General features: G+C 36.2%; 2 protein-coding genes across 5 annotated transcripts; one reads left to right on the forward strand and one right to left on the reverse strand.

Moving 5' to 3' along the window:
* The first annotated feature begins 1,031 nt into the window (after positions 1–1,031).
* calcoco2 (calcium binding and coiled-coil domain 2) lies at positions 1,032–15,351 on the forward strand. 2 transcript variants are annotated; one of them, XM_041815234.1, is made up of 15 exons: positions 1,032–1,128; positions 1,617–1,776; positions 1,867–1,963; positions 4,476–4,636; positions 4,867–4,992; positions 5,108–5,233; positions 5,301–5,405; positions 7,295–7,404; positions 7,524–7,593; positions 8,703–8,873; positions 8,952–9,140; positions 9,379–9,495; positions 9,600–9,783; positions 10,480–10,505; positions 12,771–15,351. In XM_041815234.1, exons 2-15 carry the CDS (start codon positions 1,618–1,620, stop codon positions 12,933–12,935), a joined length of 1,806 nt encoding a protein of 601 aa, XP_041671168.1. In that variant the 5' UTR covers positions 1,032–1,128; position 1,617; the 3' UTR covers positions 12,936–15,351. The 2 variants fall into 2 exon arrangements, with proteins under 2 accessions (XP_041671168.1, XP_041671169.1); XM_041815235.1 differs by having other exon boundaries at positions 12,774–15,351.
* A 153-nt stretch (positions 15,352–15,504) lies between these two features.
* On the reverse strand, positions 15,505–22,344 carry snf8 (SNF8 subunit of ESCRT-II). Of its 3 annotated transcripts, none has more exons than XM_041815237.1 (9): positions 22,315–22,344; positions 20,772–20,843; positions 20,637–20,687; positions 19,166–19,304; positions 18,957–19,061; positions 18,384–18,456; positions 18,157–18,298; positions 16,486–16,560; positions 15,505–15,809 (listed from the first exon to the last, which is right to left on the reverse strand). In XM_041815237.1, exons 2-9 carry the CDS (start codon positions 20,820–20,822, stop codon positions 15,672–15,674), a joined length of 774 nt encoding a protein of 257 aa, XP_041671171.1. In that variant the 5' UTR covers positions 20,823–20,843; positions 22,315–22,344; the 3' UTR covers positions 15,505–15,671. The 3 variants fall into 3 exon arrangements, with proteins under 3 accessions (XP_041671171.1, XP_041671172.1, XP_041671170.1); XM_041815238.1 differs by lacking the exon at positions 22,315–22,344 and adding an exon at positions 19,521–19,678 and having other exon boundaries at positions 20,772–21,163; XM_041815236.1 differs by lacking the exon at positions 22,315–22,344 and having other exon boundaries at positions 20,772–21,159.
* Between the last annotated feature and the right edge of the window lie 701 nt (positions 22,345–23,045).

The raw sequence follows: 23,045 nt of genomic DNA on the forward strand, positions 1-23,045 counted from the left end.
TGAAGTTGTTGGCCAATCAGAGAAGAGGAGTGCAGGAGTTCTTTTCTCTGATTGGTTAGTGGCACAAGGATGGGAGATGATGAACCTACAGGATGATCAACAGGTGCACCTGCAGTTTAGACGGTTTCCAATAACTTAACCCAGAAGAGGAGGCATTTCTTAGTTCAAAATGTGTATCACATCAAGTTTTACTTTCAAAATTAAACATTTATTGTTTATTTGTTGATAAATGTGTGCCATGAACTTAGATATACCATTCAGTTATTATTTTTACCTATAATTTCTAATTAGGAATTATTAAAGGTTTATTATTTTATCTAGTATTTTTTATTGTACAGTGTATGATTTACAATTTAGATATTTATTTATTTACCCCACCACCACCACCACCACCACCACCACCACACACACACACACACACACACACATACACACAAGTCCATAGGGGATGCTCCTATTGGCTTTATTTTAGCATTATGTGTAAGTGTCGTTATTTTCATCATTTACAGATTTTAGAAAGTGTGTATTCTCATATAACAGCAAAGTAAAGTGAAGAGTTTGGCTCCCTCTTGTGTGTTCATCTTACTCTACTGGTAAGGAAAAAGCAGCGAGTTGTCGCATACATTTCCCATGATGCATTTCGAGGCTACTGCGCAAGGATCTCAACTGGTGAAACCTTCGGGACAATCGGAAACGAAACAACTATCTTTAAATTGAGCGCACAAATACTTAAATACCAACGGAGTATGTCCTGCCTTGTTTAAGTGTTTATTTTTTATCCGACATGTATGTTTATATTATTATAATAAAGGTCTACGATGTGTACAAACTTTTATTCGTTTTTCATACGTATATCACGACCAACTTAGTGTTCTGTATTTTCTTCTTTTTGACACACTATCATTTCATTCAAACTTAAAGCCTTTTAAAATGGCTATATTGTCTTGTCATTAGTTTTAATATCTTTAAGTAAGAACAGAAATTTAGCTATGGGCCGGAAGTGCTATTTCATGCTCAGTTGCCTCGCAGTATAAATCTCCGAGGGTCACCTAAACGCAGCACAGCGCCTGGTTCTGTCAAGCGGAGCAGACGGCTGAGCTCTGCGCTTTGTCAAGTGACGGCCAACATGTGAGTTTATTCGGCCTATACCTACATTTTGTCTTACTTTCAGGTCTGTTAATACAGCTTTTAGAAAGAAAACATATTGTGTACCAAACACGAACTTATGTAACATTTCGGTTGCGTAGTTCGTGGTCGGTAACTTTCAGTTTCCTTATGAGTAGTATTCGTTTTGCTAACTGTTATTAAAAGTGTTTACAACAGATTGTATGACGTCTCTTTGGTAAGGAAGTAATTTAAACAGTTAGTTCTAGTCTTTATAAGCCCAAAAAGTGTCTTTAACCTAATTATGGATGAGTTATGCGTTTGGGGAAAGTGAGACTAAGATTGTAAGTGCGTAAATACCAGAAACATAATCAACAAGATGTATGACTCATTTAAAAAAAAACAAAAAACAGGAGAGCTTCTTTCTGTTAGGACGCAGATTAGCTCATAACACCTGCTGTCATCCATCAGTCTCATGTTGTTTCCTCATCAGTGTTATTCTATTTACTCAGCATGGAGAGCCCCAAAGAGGCGGCTGACTCCTCAGCATGCACCTACTCCCAGGTCGTGTTCACGGGCATCCCTCACACATATCCACCGGCTACCTCCGTCACCTGCTCTTTCAATGCGTCCTTCCACCCAAACTCTAGGGACTGGGTTGGCATTTTTAAGGTATGGCGAAACAACACAGCTCTATTATTCTTGTGGAATTGTCTAAAAATATCCCTATATGTAATATATATAATAACTTTGCTTGTACAGGTGGGGTGGAGCACAACAAAAGACTATCATACCTTTGTTTGGGTGGAGACGACACAGGACGACGAAACTTCTGTGACAAGGCAGGCAGTTTTTAAAGGTATGAAAAACAATTTCACTTTTAACAGGGGGGATTTTTGCTCATGTTTAGTCACGTACACATCCTGCCAGAGGTTTTAGAACTTTCAGTGTTATGTGTAAACAGGTGAAGCTTATTCGTGCTGCAGACTTTTCTTTCTGTTCTATAAGCTGCTGTTACATAAGGCTGATCCTTGGGCTCCATGTTGTTGGCACAGGGCTTTCATACCTGGGGCAGTCAAATCATTGTAGTAGATTTTGTTTTCAATTTAGCAAAAGTTAAGTCTGCTCTTTCCTAAAATAGTATTTTTACTAAATTGTCTTTCTTTTCTATCTTGGTGGACAAATGCCTCAGCACAAATTAACAGGACTTATTACAACATTTTGAACATGTACTGCAGGGAAATGTTAATAAAATATTGATTTTGAACCTTATTAATTACTGTGTTCTGATCCTGTCTCAGGTCTGTTTTTTTTGTTTGTTTGTTTTTTGCTGTTCACCCTGCAGTTGTATTCCAAAAGATCAGACATGTATCTGACTTAGTACCACAGATAAAAGGCTATGTCCACATTGCAGTTAAAAGTGACCTGAATCTGATTTTTTTCTGACAGTGTGAACAATGCATTTCACATTGAATTGGACCTTTTCAAATCAGATTTAGGCCACTTTTGTATGTGGTTCCAAATCAGATACGTATCTGATCTTTTGGAAGGTGACTGCAGTTCAGGCAAAAAAGAAAAAAAAATCAGATCTGACAAAAGATCAGAATTGAGCTTTAAGGCCTGCAGTGTGAACATATCCTAAGTGGCCTGAATCTGAAATGAAAAGATCAGATTTGATGGGATTTATGCAGTTCACACTGTCCAAAAAAAATCAGATGTGAGTCACATATGAAGATTTATTATTAAGACTTTATTATATGAAGACTTATTAATCGCCACCATGTTGTTTGCATTTATCTTGAAACCAACAATTAGTGGTCTCTTAAATCACTCCACCAGCCTATTTCCTATCCACTCTGTGAAGTTTTTAACCAAAAAAAGAAGAAACTATTTTTAGAATCAGATGGATCAGAATCAGCTTGATTAGGCAAGCATGCTTAAGAAATAAGAATTTGCATAAGCACAGGGTGGGGTTAGCTTTGCTCAATGTACAGGAATTGAAACATTGAATATGAAAAAAATAAAACTGTGTAATATATAAAATCAATGTTTAAATATGTACAAACTCCTGTTAGGTATTTTATCCAGTATATACAAATCCATGTACATTGATGGTGTGGTTGCAAGGTGTGCAAAGGGTGCAGGAATGCTGAATAAGTACAATCAAAATACAGACATGCAATAATATGGCAGAGTTACATGAATAAGATAAACTAATTTAATGTAATTTTCACTTACTAGTGCTATTGTGCATATGAGATGAGACCTTTTACCACTATGTTTTTTAACCATTAAGCTTTAAGATAATGGAAGATTAATGTCTCATTTAACTTTAAAAACTCACTGACAGCTCAGTGGACGAGTCAACAGTCATCTGAAACTTGTGTCATCTAATATTTATCCCTTACATGTCCTTTATTTCCTTTTAATCCATAACGAGTTCATTTTTCCATGGTTAAGTTTACGTGATAATCCTTGAGCTACCCAAAGTTCCCTATTTTCTTTCAAAATATAAGAAAGTTTTGATCTAAACAGGATGTCAACTACTCTTACTTCAAGACAGTAAACACAACTCAAAATGCAAAACAGAGGAATTTCAAAATGTGACAAAAAGAAGATAAATCAGGATTAAATATTGAACTTCACTGATGAATTATGACTTTTAAAAAATCAGCATTTGACTGCCTTTAAATGCACATTTTCTGCAAAAAACAAAGGGAATCATTTTCTGTATTGTTTTTTTTTTTTTCAAGCAGAATTTTTTTTTTTGCCTTTTTCTCAATCTCATACAGTCATGTGCGTAAGTTTTAGGCATGTAGGGTGCTAAGAATCAATCATGTGGCCTGATGTGCCACAACCTGGGGCTTCAGAGGAGGGATGAGGTGGCCAAGGTCAAGCTCGACAGCTTCTCTTTTGTCCGAGCCTTTTGATCTCCCATTATACACTCTGAGACCACCAGTGTTTTCAGGCCCTTGGGACATCCACAGCATGACCAGGGGCTCTTGGCAACCCTAACTACCCACCCTAGGCAATGCCTACTTGCCACATTCACACCTTACTCCACTCTAAAGGTGTGGACTTTATTATTTTTTTCACTAGTAATATGCAAGGACATTCAGAGCACTACCAGGGTTGTGTCAACCCTGCTTCCCACCACTCACCTCATCTATACCTTACTTCAGCTCAATTTTTGGCCCACATGCCTGAAAGTTCTGCCCGTACTGTGTATCTTGTATATTTTGATGGTTTGGACATTTTGGAAGCATTTGAGGTGCATCTTTTGGATTGTAAAGAAAAATCATGGAAGTGAATGATTGAAATATTTAGTGGGCTTAGAAATGTTCTGAGAACTCCACTTTGTGTCCCAAAAGACTATTACCTACCCAAAGATGAGAATGAGTTCTACCAGTTCTGCTACGTCGACAATACGGGCCAAGTACGAGGGGCAAGCACGCCGTTTTGTTTCAGAAACGCTGTAGACGCGAGCCTGGAGGTCATCCCAGATGATGACCTGCTGGTCATCACTACACAGGTACCAAATAAAATAAAAACATGCAGAGAGAAAGCCAGTGACATGCTTTTTAATTTAATTCTAATAAATGACTGTAGAGGAAATATTATTGCTTCTTATGGTGTTTAAAATTCGCATTAAGGTGACTGGTCATTGACTTTTTTATTTTGAGTTACAGTTGTTTATTTCCAAGTCTGAAGGCCAAAGTAAATAAAGCTTTATATTGACCGAATGTGTTCTGTTGAACTCAGGAGCAGGTTGATCAGAGCGTACGGGAGAAAGCTGAGCTGCAGAAAGAGGTGACTCAGGTTATGGCAGAAAACGAAACCTTAAGAAACACTCTACAGCACAAACAGCAAGAAGCTGCTAACTGGAAGGTCTGCTTATCTACTTTTTAATCATTTCCTACTGATATTTAACGTTTCTCCCAGGATAAACATTTGAATAGGGATTGAGCTTTAATGTTTGACGCTGTGTGGTTAATATCAACAGGAACAGCATGATGAGAAAGAGAAAGAAACAAGACGACTGGTCAAAGAACTGGATCAAATAAAGGAGCAGAATAAAAACTTGAACAGCATCGTACAACAGCAGCAGAAAGACACAGACAACTTGAAGGTTTGCTTACTGTCCACGTTTGAAATCAGAACTTTCTATCAGTGTGTAACTGGAATATTTTCTATAGGAGGAGATGTCAAAAATGATGAAGCAGATTCAGCAACGTGATGAAGCTGAGCAGAGCAAACAGAGCGAGAGCCTGAGTTTACAGGGAGAATGGCAACAGAAAGAGGTGAGATTGTTGTCGTTATCTGGTAAAAGATGCCATGCCATGTCTAAGGCTTTGAAGCAACTTGGTGTACTTTTTATGTGCTTCTTTAATAATATATCTTAAAACATTTAAAGCAGTATGTGCTTCTTTATATATCTTAAAACAATTAAAGCAGTAAAGGCAACATTTTAAAGAACATATAATTTAAGCCAGCAAAGCCTCTGAGCTGAAGGACATGCCCAAATGTGAGAAGGAATTCTCTGTTTTTCTGTGTAGCAGCTTTTGGTTGAAATATTACTGAATTTCTGAAGTTTGCTGAAGTTCATTATGGAAAATGCATCGTTTTAAAGGCACGGTTTCAAAGTATTATCTATATTGGGTGTATTTTCTGGTATTTAAGAGTGTGTTTTTTATTTTGAGAGCATGAAATCTTAAGTAATAGTTTGTCTCTTTAGTATTTAAATATCAACTGCTTGTGCAGAGTTTGCTCAGGTTGCACACTCCCTGTCAAATATATTGGTACTTCTGTGTATTGCTGAGATATGTTCTCTGATGGTTTTGTTGCACCTGGAAAGCCAAATTTTCAATCAATACAAAGCCAGGTATTGGGTCGACTGGTAACGTTATCTCTGTACTGATGTGGGTGCATTAGTTTTACTGGAGCACAGGAAGTTTATGTTAGCATCAATCAATTTAAGGAAAGATCAGAAGTTACTAACATACTTTATTTACATCTGCAAAATGCAGGAAAATCCTAAAAAACGTGCACTATTTGTGACCTTATTAAAGCACTCTTTTGTCTTTTGGTTGTCTTGATTGAAAGACTCTTAACCCTCAGACGGTTTCAAAGATTCTATACATGAGGATTTTTTTCAACTTCTTTTGCATTAATGTTTCAGTCAAATCGGATCTGCTCATAAATATCAATTGTCTTCCATTTTTGGGGAATTTAACCCTTTAAATACCAATTTAAATGCAAAACCCTGACATTTGTAATGCAATAAATGCAAAAATTGAACTCTAATTTATATACTTTATGCAAATTTGATTTCCTTGAAGGGGATTATCACTGCCTTGAACAATTCTATAATGATCAATACTTTGCTTTTTTTATGCATTATAATATTTTTTTTACTTTAGATTTTTTTAATGTTTACTTTCAGGGTGTAAGTTGCAAAAAATTGACTCCATACAGAAAATTGCAACATCTTATAATATTTTTCTCATTTTTTTTTTGCATTTTTTTTAAATCAAGATCAGACCTGATCACATCAAATATTGATTAGGTTTTGGAAATTTAACTTTTTAAATGCCAGCTTAAGTGCAAAACCCTGATTTTTGTAACGTGAAAAACACAAAAAATGAACCATTACTTTAAAAGCACATGCAAACTGGATTGACCTAAAGGAGATCATCACAGTCTTGAATGTGTTAATAATGAGCAACAAGTTTGATGTTTATGTGCTGCAGTTTTTTAAGTTGTAAGATTTTAATTAATTGTTGTAATAGTGCCCCTGTAGGAAACAAGGAAAAACACATTCAGTTTTCCTCATGACAGATATGACTGACATGTTGAAGAACAAGGAAAACTGCAAATTTGAAGCCATGATCCCAGAATGAAAGCCTAATAGCATATGTGGTTTTAATGGGTGTCAATGGGGCATTTTTGGTCCCAAACAGCCTGAGTGTTCCAAAAACTGTGGAGAGTTTATTTCAAATAAAATTTTCATAATTCTGTTTGAAAAAATGTAGCCTCCAAAAAGTATGTTAGCATTAAAACAGTCGAAATAGAAATATAAAAAATGACCAAAAATGACACAGAATGGTTTCATTACCCTCCAAGTGTTATCAGGCAAAATTCTGAACATGTGTTTCACGGTTATTTAACAGTGTACTTTTTGTCTTTCTAGAAACAAAGTCAGGAAAAATACGACCGCGCTGTGATGAAGATCAACCAGCTCAAAGCTGAGCGTGAAGAGCTGAAGGGAAAAGTCAACGCTCAAAGTGCAGAAGTTTCAACGTGAGTCATAAATACTTTTTATGTACATCTTTGTTAATGATTAAAGCAGATGAAGATGTTTCGGACTGGTATTTTTTTCTTCTTGTCCATTAAAAGCTACTGTTTCTTGTGAATTTCAGGCTTAATTTCACAGTCAAAGACCAAGAAAGAGAACTCTCAAAGCTGAAAGACAGCATCCAGCTCCTAAAGGTAAAAATACTCTGCTTCAAATGTTTTAAAGATTAAACCCAGTGGTGTATTTTATTTTGACTTACACTCATATGTAAGCTGAAATTTTCCTACTAGAGATATAAACATTCAAAAATAGCTTATAAATATTATAGATAGCCTAGCAGTCTAAACTGCTACCCATGTACGTGGGCGGCCTGGGTTTGAATCCGGCCTATGGCCCTTTACCGCATGTCTCTCCCCACTCTCTCTCCCGTTTCTGACTCTATCCACTGTCCTCCTCTATGTAATAAAGGCATGAAAAGCCCAAAAATAAAAATCTTCAATATTAGGTTTGTTTTTAAAAATGGTTCGTATTTTACTCAAAAAAGTTCTCTGTGCCCTTTCACTTAAAATCATCATTATCAGGAGGAAATATAGGGGACTTTTGTGTGTTTTTAAATCCTAATCAGGATGGTGTCTGTGGGATTAAGTCAAAATTAATCACAAAAGCTTCAGCCTAAAAATGTGGCTGACTAGTTTTTCCACGTTTGAAACCACATCTCAAAGACCCTATAAGCTGGATCATGTGCTATCATGAGATCATGAGACCAAAGTTTAAAATCTGGTCAGTTAATAAGAGGCATATGGATATTGGGGGGGGGGTCGTATAAAATGGGATGTGACACCCTGAACCAACTGCCTTCACTGATAAAGCCTCTGAGAAGAGATTTAAAGCTCCAATCTCAACTTTTTTTCTCACTAACTGAAGGATAGTGTATTTATATTTGACTCAGAGTTGAGCTCAAACCCACAGTATGCAAATCACCAAGAGGCTTTATATTGAAAAAATAATCTGAGATCCATCTGACTCTTCTGCTTACCTCTTGTTTTGAGCTTTGTTTCTATCAGTGCACTGTTCAAAAGCCTTTATCTCTGATGTATGGGGTTGCATTAATGCCTATGGCGTGGGCAGCTTAAACATCTGAAAAGGCACTATCAGTGCTGAAAGGTAGATAGAGGTTTTAGAGCAACATATGCCCCCATCCAGACAGCGCCTCTTCTAGGAAGGCCTTGACTTTTTCAGTAAAACACAGCGTTCCAACTTTTTTGGAATTGAGGTTTATTAAAGCGTGTGTTACCTGTGGCAGGTGGATCTTCAGAGCAGTGAGAAAGAGAAGGAGCGTCTCTCTGTGGAGCTGCAGAGGCTGCAAGCTGCTGTACACAACATGGACGACATGAAGAGAGAGAACCAGGAGTTAACAAGGAGACTGTCACAGCAGGACAGCGCGCCTCAGAGCTGTCCAGACGATGACCTGAGGGTACACATTTACCTTGTTATATTAATTTGTGCGTATTTTCACGACTGTCTGCTGACGTTCAACTCTGTCCCGTTAAAGGTGGAGATTCAGACTCTCACTGGAAAGCTTCAGGACGCTCAGATGAAGTTAGCAGCGGAAAAGGAAGAATCAAAAAACGCCAGGAGACGAGCCGAGGTTTTGGACAGAGATCTGCAGGACGTCAAAGAGCAGCTGACGAAAGTGGCGAGGCTGTGTGAGGAGACTCAACAGACAACCAATAAACAGGAGGTAAATGCAATACTCACACAAAATCTATTCCTAATTTATACTGTTTTATATTATGTTTAAATATTTACATTTTCTCACTTATTTATTTCATTTATTGCTTGTTTTTCAAAGTGTTTAGAATGTTTGAAGTGTTTAAATTTGATAAATGCAAAATATTTTTTATTATTAAGATTCAGTAATATTAAGCAAAAGTGTACAAATCAGGTGTGCTTCAAAGCTTACATCTCTATTTTCACAGCTGAAGCTCAACGAAGCACACGAGCTGATCGCAGAGAAAGTCGGCGCCGTCGAGGAGTTAGAGGACATGATAAAGCTTGAGAGGCACGAGAAAGAAGAGCTGGCCAGAGAAAACCAGGTACGTTTCCATGGAGGATTTATTAAATGTTCTTTTAGTAATGATAGCAGCTTATTTATCTGGTTAAATAAAATAAAATAAAATCTGACTGTATTTCCTGTCAGATTCTGAACAGAGACATGGAGGGCCTGCGCAGACTAAATGCTGAACTCCAAGCAGCTCCTCCTCCTCCTGAAGACCAGTCACAGAACAGTTTCCATATACCCCCAAACTTCACAGCTTCACCCACACCTGAATGGCAACAGCTGGCAACACCTGAGCAGGAGGAGCAGGCATATGAGACCATAGGTACTTTCACAAGTTTCAAAGCTAAAAAGGCAACAGAAGTGATGAATCGATTTAGATTAACACTCTTGGTTTAAAATCCAAAATGTTATCTCACCCCTGGATTAAATTTTCTCATCCTCTTGGTGAGATTTTTAATTTCTTCTGCTGTTAAAGACCAACACTGATGAATACGTGTTTGATTGTAGTGCCAGAAGTCACTTAAAATATCAGCAACTTGTCTTATCAAGCAACACGTTTTTAACAGAATCCTCACACATCTGCAAGGACGAGTTAATTTGGGGGGGGATATTTTATCATGTCTGTGAGATAATACAGCTATTTTCCTCCTAGATGCAAAGCTTTTTTTTAATTCTTAGTAACCCTAACTGCTGATTTTTTTGTCTTGAGTTTTTTTTTTTTTTTTTTTTAATTCAAAACATGCATACATGTCAGCAAATTTGTTTGCCTTGTTAATGTCCAAATGAGCATTCATCCAACATTAATGCCAATACTATGATACAGAATGACATATCCCATGATTAAATAAAGGTCAAGCATCCTACTGCACATGTGCATGAATAAATTATCACCAAAAAACAGGAAGTTGGGACTGATTAATACTAAGTATAATCAATAGCTGCAGCCTCATTCCTTGAATAAAGAAACAGTAATGTCTAAAAGTATTTGATATTAAACTTTGTTCTTTCTTTTCTGCAGCGAGCATCACAGAGCCAGAGGAGGAGGTAAATCAAACAATTGTTCTTTCATTCTAAATTAGTAACACTATTGGTACTAATAGTACTGAATTAAGATTCAGTTTAGGGGATTTTATGCCTGTATTTGGAAGACAGGTCAGGAAGCATCAGGGTTAGAAGAAGAGAGAGGGGCATGCAGGAAAGTAGACTTACCAGCCTGGTACCCTGTGTGATTAAATAGGCGTGATTTAGATTTATCTACATTAGAATTTAAGCATTGAATCAAGCAGTATTTTCATGTCACAAGTAAGAAAGAAAAAAATCTAAGGCTGAGGGATTAAAGTTGCAATTGATGTATGATATGATATAATGGTCATAAAATTTAAAGTCAGAAATTAAGCCTTCAAGAGTGAAGTTGTAGTTTACAGGACTGAAGGACAGTCTGAGGTAGGACATTATTGTCAAGGCATTTTGTCATTCCTTCTATTGAGATGTTTTATTCTGAATTTCCAGTGTTTGTTTCCTTGCCAGGTTATTTCAGTATGCTGAAATAACACATCAGAGTCTTTGTGGTAATAATAATTCCATTACAATAATGTAATAATAACCCATAGCACCCCCTTCTTGTATCTGAGAAAACCAAGCCCCCCAGGATCCACTTAGAGAAATAAACATCAATTTTAATTGTTTTCCATTAACAAATCCCAACATATCAAACACTTGTTCTTGACAGAATATCCATTTATAAACTATCCATTAGTACAAGTCTATTAGGGTGACTCTAGAAAAAACAATAATGAGGAGGAGTTTTCAAACTAATTGTCAGTTTTAGAAAGTTGTCCATTTACAAGGAAAACAGAAATTTTTGTCTTCAAAAGTCATAAATGTACGTGAACTACATGTTAGAATTTCTGAGGTGATAAAGTAAAAAATGAAACTACTGTTTACACTTTGGTTTCAGTTTTGACATTTTACTGCTCTAAGTTAATGATTTTAAAAACCTGAAATATTTGAGTTTCTAATGTCAAATATAAGACGTTTTAAACTTTGAGATTTTCTTGTAAACTTCTGAATTCTTAAATGTTGAAATCCTGAGTTAGCTTTTTTGTAAAAATAGGACTTTAAAATGTCAAAAATTCTAATTTTGACTTATTGCTTTTAAATTAACAGATTTTCCTCTTTTTTCATCTTAAGATTGGCCCTAAAACGCCGTCATACATTTTGTTTCTTATCATGATTTTTCGACTTTTGAAAGGTAATGGAGTTGAAATGAAATTTAAAGACAGAAATCAAGACTGAAGTTGTAGTTTACAGGATTGAAGCCGCCCCCCCCCCAGGTTGGGAACCACTGATCTGAGCCATTATTTGCAAACAATAGCCTAAATTTTCTCAATCTAGGTCCAAAATAAGGTTATCACCCTTTTAAATAAGACAATAATGTTCTTGTTGCACACGCTGCACTCTGAGTGAACTTACCCAGAGTTTATTTAACCAGCTTAAATTTGCTTTTCTGAAACTGAGAACTCAGAGTTTCTCATCCGAGGGTAGATAAACCATGAGCTCAGAGTTTGTCTGAGTTTGATGAACCTCCTTATTGAAAACCTCTCTGATGTTGTGTTATAGAAATTTAATGCTGGCATTTATGGCTGGTTTAGAGAGGAGATTTATTATTGAGAAGAGGATTCCACCTGTTGGACTAATTCTGATTGTTTCATAGCAAAAAATGAGAGAAATGTTGGATTTTGGTCCAGTGTGTCATTTGCAACATGCATGCAGCAGCAGGGTTAGCTTTGCTCTGCTGCACCCAGAGTCACTTTCTACCAGAACAGATCCTACATCGCTTACTCTTAAGATAATTAGAAATTGTGCAGCATCTTTTTGTATATAATTGTCTTGCAATTTATCTATCACTGCAGAATTGCTGTATTGTAATGTTATCATTATCATAGGTCATTCATTGTATTGCATCAAATACGCATCTCAAGTTAACCAGTAATTCTCACCCTTATTCTGCAGTGTACCACAAATCTAATCCTTAAGGACATTTAAATCTCTGTATATAAGTTTTATCTTTTTTCTGATGCTATGTAAAAATTAGGAATCTGATAGAAAACTTAGTAGCAGTTTTGTTTTTTAATTTTTAAATTAAACTTAGGGTTAGTCTCCAAACTTTCTCCCTCTCGTTGTGCCTGCACACCCGCCTGAGAATGTGACTCGTCTGTTTACAGTTTATTTTCGATGTGGACTTAAACATAATCCTCCTCCTCTTCTGTTACCCCTTCTAATGTTCTCTCTCTATTTCTGTTTTCGCAGCAGTCGCTGGTGTGCTGTCACTGCCGTGAGAGCTTCCCGGGAATAACCCTGCAGGAACTGGAGCAGCACGAGCAGAGTCACAGAGTTTGTCCAATCTGCCTGATTATCTGCGACAACATGGAGCAGTCGGTGTATGAGGATCACGTCTACAGTCACGACCTGTGAGATAAATGTGGAGTCAGAAAGGTCACGTAGGGTCATGTAAATGTCTGAAGGAAATAATGTCTTACAAATGGGTGGTCAGGTGTCACAGACCACACTTGTATGTTTGTTTTACATACATGTTACACATACTACTAACATTTCCTAAAGCATACTGAAGTTTTTACCTTTGGAACAGTGATTTTAGTCTGTTTACAGACCTGTGCACATTGAGAATCAGCTGGCAGAGACCTGAGACCGTCCTGAGTTATGCAATCCATCACTGTGAACATGATGTCCTCGTTTATTATGTTCTGATTTATCTTGTCATTGCAGGATTGTATTTAAAAGTGGATTTGTTTTGGAAAGATCTAGAGTGGACTACCATATAACTAGGACAAGAATACTTTTGATTCTTTATGTTCCTGTTCCTTACAAAGTTCTCCACAGCAGGGCTGTCAGATAACTTAGCTGTTTACAAAAAAACAAACCATACTGATACTTATGTTAATACCACTGCAACAAAAGAAGTCCTAGGCACCCAATATTTAATAATTTCTATTTTTAAGTGATCAAAAATTGCTGGCAACTCCTCCACACTGTCTTAAAGATTCAAGATATTAACAACAAAGCAAAATATCGCCAGTATTTAGTGCTATTTTGACAATGTAGAGAAGTTTGCCCACAGCTTTAATGGATCCTTTCCTCTCCAAAGCACCTGTTAGATGCTTGGGAGTTGTTTGACACAATGGATCATTAAAATGACAAATATAGTCTCAGTTTAAAACATTTAGTTTCAGAAAGTATCCAAGTATTGAAATTTAGACAGTTTACTTCAAAGTTACAGATTTCAGACCTTAAAGCACAAAAAAAATCCAGTTATTTAATCAAACAAAGCCAAGTTGTCCTATGTTAAAACTGGTGTTTCCATCAGCAGGCACATCTAAAGCAACATTCTGTTTTGCCTGGCCTTTAACTCACATATAGGGTGTATTTTTTTTAATTTGACATTGTTTTCTTTCTTATTTAAAGGCCAGGTGTCCACAGTAAGAAGTGCACACAAAGTGCATCTTCAAGACACAAAAGAAGTGTATTTATGGGATAATCTAAGAATCTGGACACACGCAGTCAGAGGGCTCTCCCGCTAGGGCTGTCAATATTAATCCCATTAATCGTGATTAACTGAGACCCACAATTAGTGCACATTTTTTTAAAATCACGATTAATATGATGCTTTATTGTCCCTTTCAGCACACTTTGGTAAATACACATCAGTGTCTCCCTGCAGCTGCAGTGATGTAAAATAACTCCACCACTGCTCCTAAATGTCTCATTTTACTTTAATGCAAATCAAATCTCCGTCCAAGTGTATCTGCGGGCACAATGTAGACTGAGAGCAGCACCTGAACTGACCTAGATTTAAAGATTTCCCAAATCCAATCCAGCATTCCATCAAAAACGAAGAAAAGCTTGATCTTGTTCAATTTTCCCTCCCAGCCAGAAACAGTTAATATGGCAGCAATCATCTTGTTTTGTCCCACATCTTAACATTTGGGGATAGTAAGGCTCCAAGTTTTACCAGCTCCACTGGAGGATGTCTGAATATTAATTAAAAAGAAGAAATAATCTGATACTGGGCTGCTTGGGTTTCTAGTTTTGTAGGTATTAGCTCAGGCATTGATATTGAGTTTCTACTAGAATCCGATTGAAGTTTAGAAATCTTGTGACAATAACACCCTCATGGTGGCACAAAGATCCCAGGCAAACACTTCCACTGGCATGCAACATAAGCTGAAAGATATGGATGTCTGAACATTTGATCCCCATCAGGCTTACACAGAGCTGAGATCATGAACAAGATTATGAATCTGAGAGGACACTAATTGTCAGCTGTCGACAGGATATTCTGGACACGTTTCAGTCTGAACTATAATAGAAATACTGATGTTACTCAGCATTACACAACCCAAAAACAGTATTAATAATAGAGAAATAAGGCATGATTCTAACCTTTGGGTATGGCAAAAATAAAGCTAGTTGTAGTGTAAAGGTTAACACCTTGATATCTACTGGATTCAAGGAAAAAACACTATCCTTCAAACCTTCAGTATGCTTTGGAAAATAAACAGTTAAATGTAAAAACAGTTTGTAAAAAAACTGAAACCATGGTATTTACTCGAAGTTCATATAATTATGATTTAACTAACCATAGGACATTTATAACTGAATATATTAACCAGAACTCTTCATTTACAGTATTGCTTTGCACTGAAACTCTGATCACAAGTAACCGAATCATGCTGATTCAAGTATTGATTTAACATGTGCCTAGGATTTGTTGATCATGTAATAATAAATATGGTCATTTAGCCTTTACAATGCAAACATGTAAGTGCATTTATCGTCTTACTTGAATAATAAAAAGCCAAGTGTCTGATAACAGCAGTCTCTTCTTTAAAATTTATTGTTTCACCAAGAAAAACTACAAGTTCTGTACATTAAGATCCACCCATAAACACCCCAGGCAGACAACAGTGAACTCATCTCCAGTGTTGTGGAAATGAAGCTGCCCTCAGTGACTCGTTACATAAATGTCACAGAGGAGCCGTTGAGGAGCGTTTTTCCTCCTTGTGTCCAGAAAATGACCTCAGTGGAGATCCACCCGTCCTGCCAGCCCCAGAGAAGCAGCCAACTCCATCACATGAGCCGTCTCCAGGCACATTTTGTTTACCAACAAGTCTCTAAAGCTGTCACCGTTTCTTAAGGCGTCATCTGATTGGCCTCCTCGGGTGTGACATCACGGGAGGTGAGCTCAGAGAAGAGAGCGGGCAGCCAGTACTGAGGCTCACCGGACGCCTGAGAGTCAAGCCAGGCCAGGCCTTCTTTCAGCAGGTGATCCTGGAAAAGTGAGAGGAAGCTGAAAACATTCCTGCGGGTTCACCAGCTAAAACATGAGACTTTTATAAACCTGTGTAATAGTAGAACCCCATTCACAACATTCACTACCCTTGGTAGTGATGCATTTAAAATTTCTCACAGCTGATGTTAAGCTTTCCTTTTGCTTGTTATTTTTACAGACATTGAGAACCTTAAATCTTCTTCAGTGTACCAAATTTAGAAAATGAAGTAAGTAATCTTTTCAGGAAGTTGATAGTGCATATTATCCTTAATAAAAATGTTAGTTATGAGGTACACTCAGGATTCTTCATGATAAATTTTGGAGTCTTAAGACATTTAAAAAGGAAACTTCAAATGAAATTTAAGGAAACCTTACAGCAATACTTTCACAGTTATGAAGAATATGATGAAAAATTTGTACAGAGTTAAAACCCTAGAAAATGTAATAATTAGATTTAAATTAATATTTCTGACAACAGTACAGCATTGTCAGCGTAGCTCTAGTGGTATATTTTCACAAAAAGAAGGGTCACCAAAGTCCGGCAAGAAAACTAAAATCAATCTGAAAATCATCCATCAACAGCTCGAATCCAAAAATGTCCAAAGATCTTTCAAACAACAGACAATGAGGTCAAACTCACGTACATCGACCTTAAATGAGCTGATGTTTACATACCAGGACATGACAGGCTCGCTCCTTCTCCCATTTCAGGCTGTCCTTAATTTCACTCACTGTGACGTAGCCCTTTTTCTACAAATATAAAAAGAAACAAACAGCACATTAATTTTCTTTTAGGAATAATTCAAACAATTTCCACCTGAACACCTGGAAAATTACTGACATTATCTATACACTAAGGCAGGGATAATCTACTGGCAGCCCAGGGGCAACATCAGGCCCCCAGAACTTAACTAACCCTTTAAAACCTACGGGATTGCTGGCGCTCCAATTTGCATATCTGTTTTTCACCGTGGGTAGAATCGCAACCAAATGAGACAGAGCAATGATTCTTTTTAAATATAAAACCAGAGGAGTAACACTAATGTATCACACAGTCAATGTGTCCCAGAGTACTGTTTCCTTGTAGAAATATCCCTCCTTCTTTTGCAGAAATGTAGTACAAAGTGTACACATCAAAAACAATATAATAAATAAAACATAATCCGGGCGATAATTGTGTTGTTTTCTTGCAGGTCACGGGTCGCACTTATTATTGATTCAACATGGTCTTCTGCATACATATGTATGCTCAAAAGTATCTGGCACCCTTAGAGATTTGATTGCACTACTGTAAATAGTTTATTTTTTAAAATTGAGCACAATTTCATTTTATTTTCATTTTTGCCACAGTTCAGGATGAGTGTATTTCAAAAATGAAGTTATGAACATACTCAAAATCATTTTTTGTGGGTTGAAATGATCTTGTGCAACTTTTTTACAATCACGGGTTAGAGGGATACAGCTATGACATCTCTGTATTAAGGAAAAGTAAAAAAACGCTTTATTTTTCTTTAGGTTCTTTTGCACTTTTGAGCATTTTAACTTGTTACTATGGACTTATCACATACATATCATTAAAATTTGGGTTGTAAGGGCTGTATTGATGTATAACCAATTCAAATACTCCAAAAAAAATGGCACTAAAGCATGCAAAAATGTAAAGATTTGCTCTGGTGGACTTGTTGTATGGCAGGTCATAAAGGGTTTAAATTCAAAACATGCAGAGGAATAAAAAAGGTTTGTTTTCTTTAATTCTCTCTTCAGCTATTAAAACAACTCCAAAACAATTGAGATTGAAACAGTTTAATCAGGGATAGCTTTGCTTCATCCATTTTTCATAAATCCATCTGCCAGCAAATATAATGCATGTTAAACATGTATTTATCAGTCCATTCTTTCTTGATAAAATTTGCCGTTTTCTGTGGTAACAGGCATTTTGGGAGTGCAAATTTCCTACTTGGGTTTTTTCACTTACCACTACACAGCATATTAGTATCAAACCCAGTAAAAGACAACATGACAGTTACAGAAATATTCAGCTAAAATATCTCAATCACCCTCTTGTAGCTGGCTGCAATATAGGTACTGACCTCAATGTTTGAGCCTAAAAATTATATGCATTTGAAAGGCAGTAAAATATTTAAACAAAAACATGTTAACTAGACCAGTTTTAAGGTTTTTCTAGTTTATTTGAGAGTTTGCCCCTCCTAAAGTGCCTAATTAGGAAAAAGCTGGCCCTTGTACAAATGTAGTTAATGGTCCCTGCACTAAGGTGGTCACTTATGTATTCAGACGTAAAGAGGATCTTTGTGAGTGTTAGTTCAAACATGGCCAGCTGCGTCTCACCTCAGCCAGCTGCAGAACAACAGTGTGGTCCATGTTGAGCTCTGCTGGGACCGACTGAACCAGGTAAGATCCACCGACAGGAATCATCCCAAAGCCGTTCCCCATCACCTTTAGTTTCTTTATGGCTCTCACTAAGTCATCTCTGGGAATACAAAAAATAAATCATTATCTAAATAATTTCACATAATTTGAAATAATGTGATAAAGACAAAAAAAGAAGCACTTACTGGCTCACATCCTGAGCATATTTCCCTCTTCCCTTGAGAACTCTCTGATGGAGTTCATCCAAAGTAATCAGCCCTGCAATTAAAAATACATATATATTTGAAATCAAGCAACATTATCCTGATTGGATTATATACGAGTTACTGTGATAATGAGGGTTGTTGAAATTTCATTACGTTGATAGCTTGATACAACACGTCTGCAGTTAGTCTAATGAAACATAGTATTTTTATGATGCAGGAGTTTGGAAAGAAGTTACGGCTGTTCATTAGTCAAGCACACTGTCTGTACGGTACAAAAACATATGTGGTTGTTTTTGTGAAATTTCTACATTTTGCTGTCCAAGATGTTCACAGTTTTGGGTGAATAAAATTGGGTGTATGGGACTACTACCTCAGTTGCTGTTTTTATCAAAAGGTATCAGTATTATATGACTTTTACTACTATTAAATTGAAGTTTAAAAATCTGTTAGTGACAGCCATACTGACATCTACACAAAGTTGCCTCTGCAGAGGTTTTTGTCTTCTCTGTTACCAATCAAACACAATGCTGAGCATATCATTTGTAAACCAACCTCCATTTCTGTGTTTCAGAGCGAGGCACACTTCAATAATCTGAACTCCGAGCTCATAATAGAAATCACCAACACCGAGCATCTCAGACCAAAAACCTTTTCCAGCTGTGGGAGAAAAAAAAGATTATATCATGGTGGTTAAAAGGTATCTTAAACTCCAACTTGTGCACTAAGTAGTTTTAAAGATGATAGTTCCAAATATTTCTCACAGGCCAGCGGGTCCACTCCGATGGTGGCACACATTTCCTGAAACTGAACCCTGAACTGGGAGTTCTTCCTGATTTCTTGTTTATGTTTGCTGGCAAACTCCTCCAAGTTTGACTTGAAAGTTTCCAGCTGCTTTGACATCTGAGAGGAAATACACAGAAACACTGGAGTTAAAGGTTTGTCAAGAATGCAGACCAGGAGGCTTTTACTGAACTAAAGCCTCATACAAATAAAAATGTTCCAGCCACAGATATGTAAGTAGGAACAGAGACTACAAAAATAACCCTTGTATTTTTAAAAGAGGTAAGGTGCTCTCATAAGTTTGACTTTATTTAGTTAATGATTAGATGTACAAACCAGACAAGGTAAATGCATGGATCTCCTTTATGCATCACTCTTTGGATATTATATACAATGGTCCACGGAGTACCTAAAAGGCTCACAGTCTGTCAGCAGGTTGTTATAGTGCTGATTGTAGATCTCAAGAGGGCACACAAGGCTTAGTTTGACTCTTACTGTTAAAGAAAACATTTTTCAGATGATTCACATCATGTTATATTGGGCAGTATTTCACTTTTAGTTTTAGTCCTAAAATAAGGTGCATTCTGGTTCACATGTTAGTTCAGTTTTGGTTCATAAAAAGTACTTTAAGGGCAGGCATTTATTATCTTTGGACTAATTTAATCAGCCATATAGTAGGATAAATTTAACCTTAAATCACTCGTATCAATACACATTAAATTTGTTTAATTTGAAATAAATAGCTGGAAATATTGACATACCTTATACTCACAGTAGAGAAATCTTGATTATGAATCTCTGACAAAAAATAACTTAAATCTTAGTGATTTTTAAGTGTCCCTGACAAAAACTAAACCTACTTTTTGTTAGTTTTTTAGTCTGTTTTTCAGCTAGTCTTAGTCCTGTCTACCTCATAGAAAAAAGTAGTCGATAAACATTTTTACTCATAGTTCACTCATAGTTCATCAAAGGTGTATTCACAAATTGTCATAGTACGGTACTTAGAAGTATATTTAAAAGTTAAAAAAAAACAATGCTGTGTACACTAAACATTGAAAATGGTGTTGGTTGGAATAAGAACATTTGTAAGTTGTCTTGTGAAAATTTTCTGAGAATAACTGTGTATTCTGTGCCATAAAATCGATCTGATCTGTTGCTACTATGAGTTGGATTTTTAACTGTTGTAACTTTTAATGGCACTTTCTGAAGGGATATTTTGACATCAGTAATCTCCAGACTTTGTCGAATATGTACAGAATTAAACAACAGAAAAATACATTTGAAATATTTTGTCTTTTGTAATCCAAAGAAACTACTTTCAGTTTTTCATGACTGAAAGTCTTTTTTTTAGAAAAGGACTCCATCAGTAATTAATGTTTTTTGTCTTATGGTGTGGTTCTAAAACTGATTTTAACAATAAGAGGAACAGGTCACAACTATACAATGACTCACTTGAACAATCTGGTCCTCTGCAAGAACAGTTCCTCTTTCCTTATATTTGGCCTGGACGGAAGAAAATTACCGGTTATTAAGATTCAACAACTTAAATTCAAGTGAACACCAAATTAACAAAACTATTAGACTTACCTCTGCCAGCTTCTTTTTAGCGATAGCTCCCGCACCTACACCTCTCCTCATTTTGCTTATCTCTGGTGTAAACTTTAAAAAAAGAAAATCTAAATACCAGTTTATATGTCGATCACTAATGCCAGGTACTGTAAAGGCAAAACAAACAGACGTTACATCCGACAGTATCTGCTACTTTCGTCACATATATCCGCTTAATACGATTTACCCCTTAACGTCTGCGTTTATATAAGCAACTGATTGATAAGTTGCACTAGAAAATGAAAGAAAAGCGCAATTTCAGGAGATTTAGGATGAAATCTGCGGAATATAATCCTACTTTGGCACAACTGTTTCCATTTTGAGTGCAGGCGAGTACTGTACTTCCTGGTTGCTGACGTCATGTAGTTTTATTTTACCGCCCCCTGGCGTCTGGGCGAATATTTAGTTTACATGAGTATGTAGAACAGAAAAAATAAAGCACCGATAAAATCATAAAATAAGTTGGAAAATAAATGAATAATATACAATAAATCAGCACAGTTACAGGAATTATTTTATTAAAATTAAATAAGATAGAAGAAAAAAATCCCGAAAAATGTTTGTTTGTGGCTGCACAGTATGCATCGACATTGCAATACATAGAAGAGTAGCACAAAGGAAACAGATTTTCAAAGAAACTGACCACAAAAGGAGCCTTGAAAATTACAATTACTTTAAATTAAATTATCAGTTCAAAAGCCCAAAAAACAGCAAATAAAAGAAAACCTTTTGAATTCGATAAAGACATTTCTTTTCTTTATTGATACCGGTTTGCAAATCTTTTGAATTTCACACTATCTTTCTCTACAAAACATTATAATAGAATAATATAAGTCCAGAAAATGTGTCTGTTCAACAACAGCAAGGAGTTACACCTACAATGTTTTTACCCATTAAAAAATGTACTGTGTCCAGATGAAACTACCTTTTCTGTCTTAAGGAGCTACTCTGCTATTCACACTTAATCATATCTTAAGCATAATAAGGAAACAAGCTACCAAGAGCAAAAGAGAACCAAAAACTAAAACAGACAGAAACTTGCACTGAATTAAAGCTTTACTTGAATAAACTTCTCAGTTCACATGATATACAGCAGCCTGAGAAGATGGATGAAAACTGTAGTTTAAAACCAAAAAATGAAAAGAAGAGTCAACATTTATAAACCGTGAGTAAAACAAAAAGTCTCTTGATGTAAAACAAATGGCATGCACACCAAAATGTTTGAAATAAAACAGCATAACCCTGCCTGATTAAAGCTTTAGCAATCTTGAAAGTTTCTCTGCATCAGAACGTTTTTGTTTGGCAGAGAGAGTCAGATATCAACAGTATAAGTTTAACAAAGGAAAGTGATCCCTCAGCACAAAGACAAAGGTAAATTAAGGCGTTAATTCCTCTTGGTTTTTGTTGTTTTATTCATTCATAATGTTAAACTTTATTTTAAACTATTTACTTTCCTTAGTAAACTGATTAATCCACTAAAACCACAACTCACTGACAGTAAAAGTTCCTTGTTTCTACTCACATATGTTGTTTGTTTGTTCCCCAGTCTATCCGTTTTGGAGGGAAAAGGCTTTCAGGCCTACAGGAAGAGGCTAAATAACTTCCTGGGTGTGTCCCAGAGGGACAAAAAGGTTGAATAAATGAGAAATAATCAATAATCACATTCTATTATGTTTGTTAAGTTAACGACAGTAGAAACATTGAAGAATAAATGTGTTTTTGTACAGTGGCTAGATACATCAAGGTTTTTATAGTGTTTTATTTTACAGAACTATATGATAAAAGTGACATTTGATGGCTTACAATAAACATTGCACTTGTATAAGTAACAGGGTTGCAACAATATGGTTTACTACATACATTTTTGGCAGATATTTTTGCATTTAGAATCATGAACACTGACCTCACCTGAGTCAAGTGAGGCCTGCAGGTCTTAAGATGTTCTGGGTTCTTTTGGGACCTCCTGGATGAGATTTTGACGCAGTCTTGGAGTAATTTCGATGGGCCAGCCACTCATGGGAAGATTCACTACAGTTCTAAGTCTTCTCCCTTTTTGGATAATGGCTCTCACTGTGGTAAAGAAATTTGTGGCTATTTAAATAATAATTATGACAAACAATTATTACATGGTTGGGTTTTTTGTTTGTTTGTTTGTTTGTTTTGCACTTTTTTAAATGGTACTGATAGAAAATATGTGTTGAATTATTAATTTCACTATAATTACACTGTGTAAATATAGGATTATGGCTAGAA

This window comes from Cheilinus undulatus, linkage group 20 (genome assembly GCF_018320785.1).
Source record: "Cheilinus undulatus linkage group 20, ASM1832078v1, whole genome shotgun sequence".
Taxonomy (NCBI): Eukaryota; Metazoa; Chordata; class Actinopteri; order Labriformes; family Labridae; genus Cheilinus; species Cheilinus undulatus.